This window comes from Oryx dammah, unplaced genomic scaffold (genome assembly GCF_014754425.2).
Source record: "Oryx dammah isolate SB20612 unplaced genomic scaffold, SCBI_Odam_1.1 HiC_scaffold_5434, whole genome shotgun sequence".
Lineage (NCBI taxonomy): Eukaryota > Metazoa > Chordata > Mammalia > Artiodactyla > Bovidae > Oryx > Oryx dammah.
In genome coordinates, this window is record NW_024075291.1 from 1 (window position 1) to 554 (window position 554).

A 554-nucleotide genomic window follows, 5' to 3' on the forward strand; every position below is an offset into this window, starting at 1 on the left:
TCTGGCTCGCTCTCCCGGATTGCATCCGGGCTACATGCTCGGCCTTGACCTCCTGCATCGCTCCAGCGTAGGAGCGGCTTCAGCCACGAAGCTCGCGGATAATCCGCCTCCTCAGCCCATAGCCCGGATGCCATCCGGGGCTTTTCGTCCTGGCTCGGTGCGCACGGCGCACCCTACAACGCCTTTTCGAACACCTTCGAGTTGCGCTGGTAGTTGTACAGCGATGCGCGCGCGGTGGGCATGCGCTCGACGCTGCTCGGCTCGAAGCCGCGCTCGCGGAACCAGTGGGCGGTGCGGGTGGTAAGCACGAACAGGGTCTTGATGCCCTGCGCCCGCGCCCGGGCCTCGATCCGCGCGAGCAGTTCGTCACCGCGACCGCCGTGGCGGTAGTCGGGGTTGACCGCCAGGCAGGCCAGCTCGCCGCAGTCCGAGTCGGCGATGGGATAGAGCGCCGCGCAGGCGATGATCAGCCCCTCGCGCTCGACGATGCTGAACTGCTCGATCTCACGCTCCAGCACCTCGCGCGAACGACGCACCAGAATGCCCTGCTCTTC

The 554-nt window shown here is 67.1% G+C and overlaps 1 protein-coding gene across 1 annotated transcript in view; it reads right to left on the reverse strand.

The window, feature by feature from the left end:
- Positions 1 to 173: 173 nt before the first annotated feature.
- The window catches only part of LOC120859972 (amino-acid acetyltransferase), a 1,286-nt gene continuing 905 nt past the window's right edge, over positions 174 to 554 (reverse strand). Inside the window, exon 2 of the mRNA XM_040235852.1 lies at positions 174 to 550. Coding sequence (XP_040091786.1) covers positions 174 to 550 — 377 coding nt within the window. The remainder of the gene's footprint in view (positions 551 to 554) is intronic.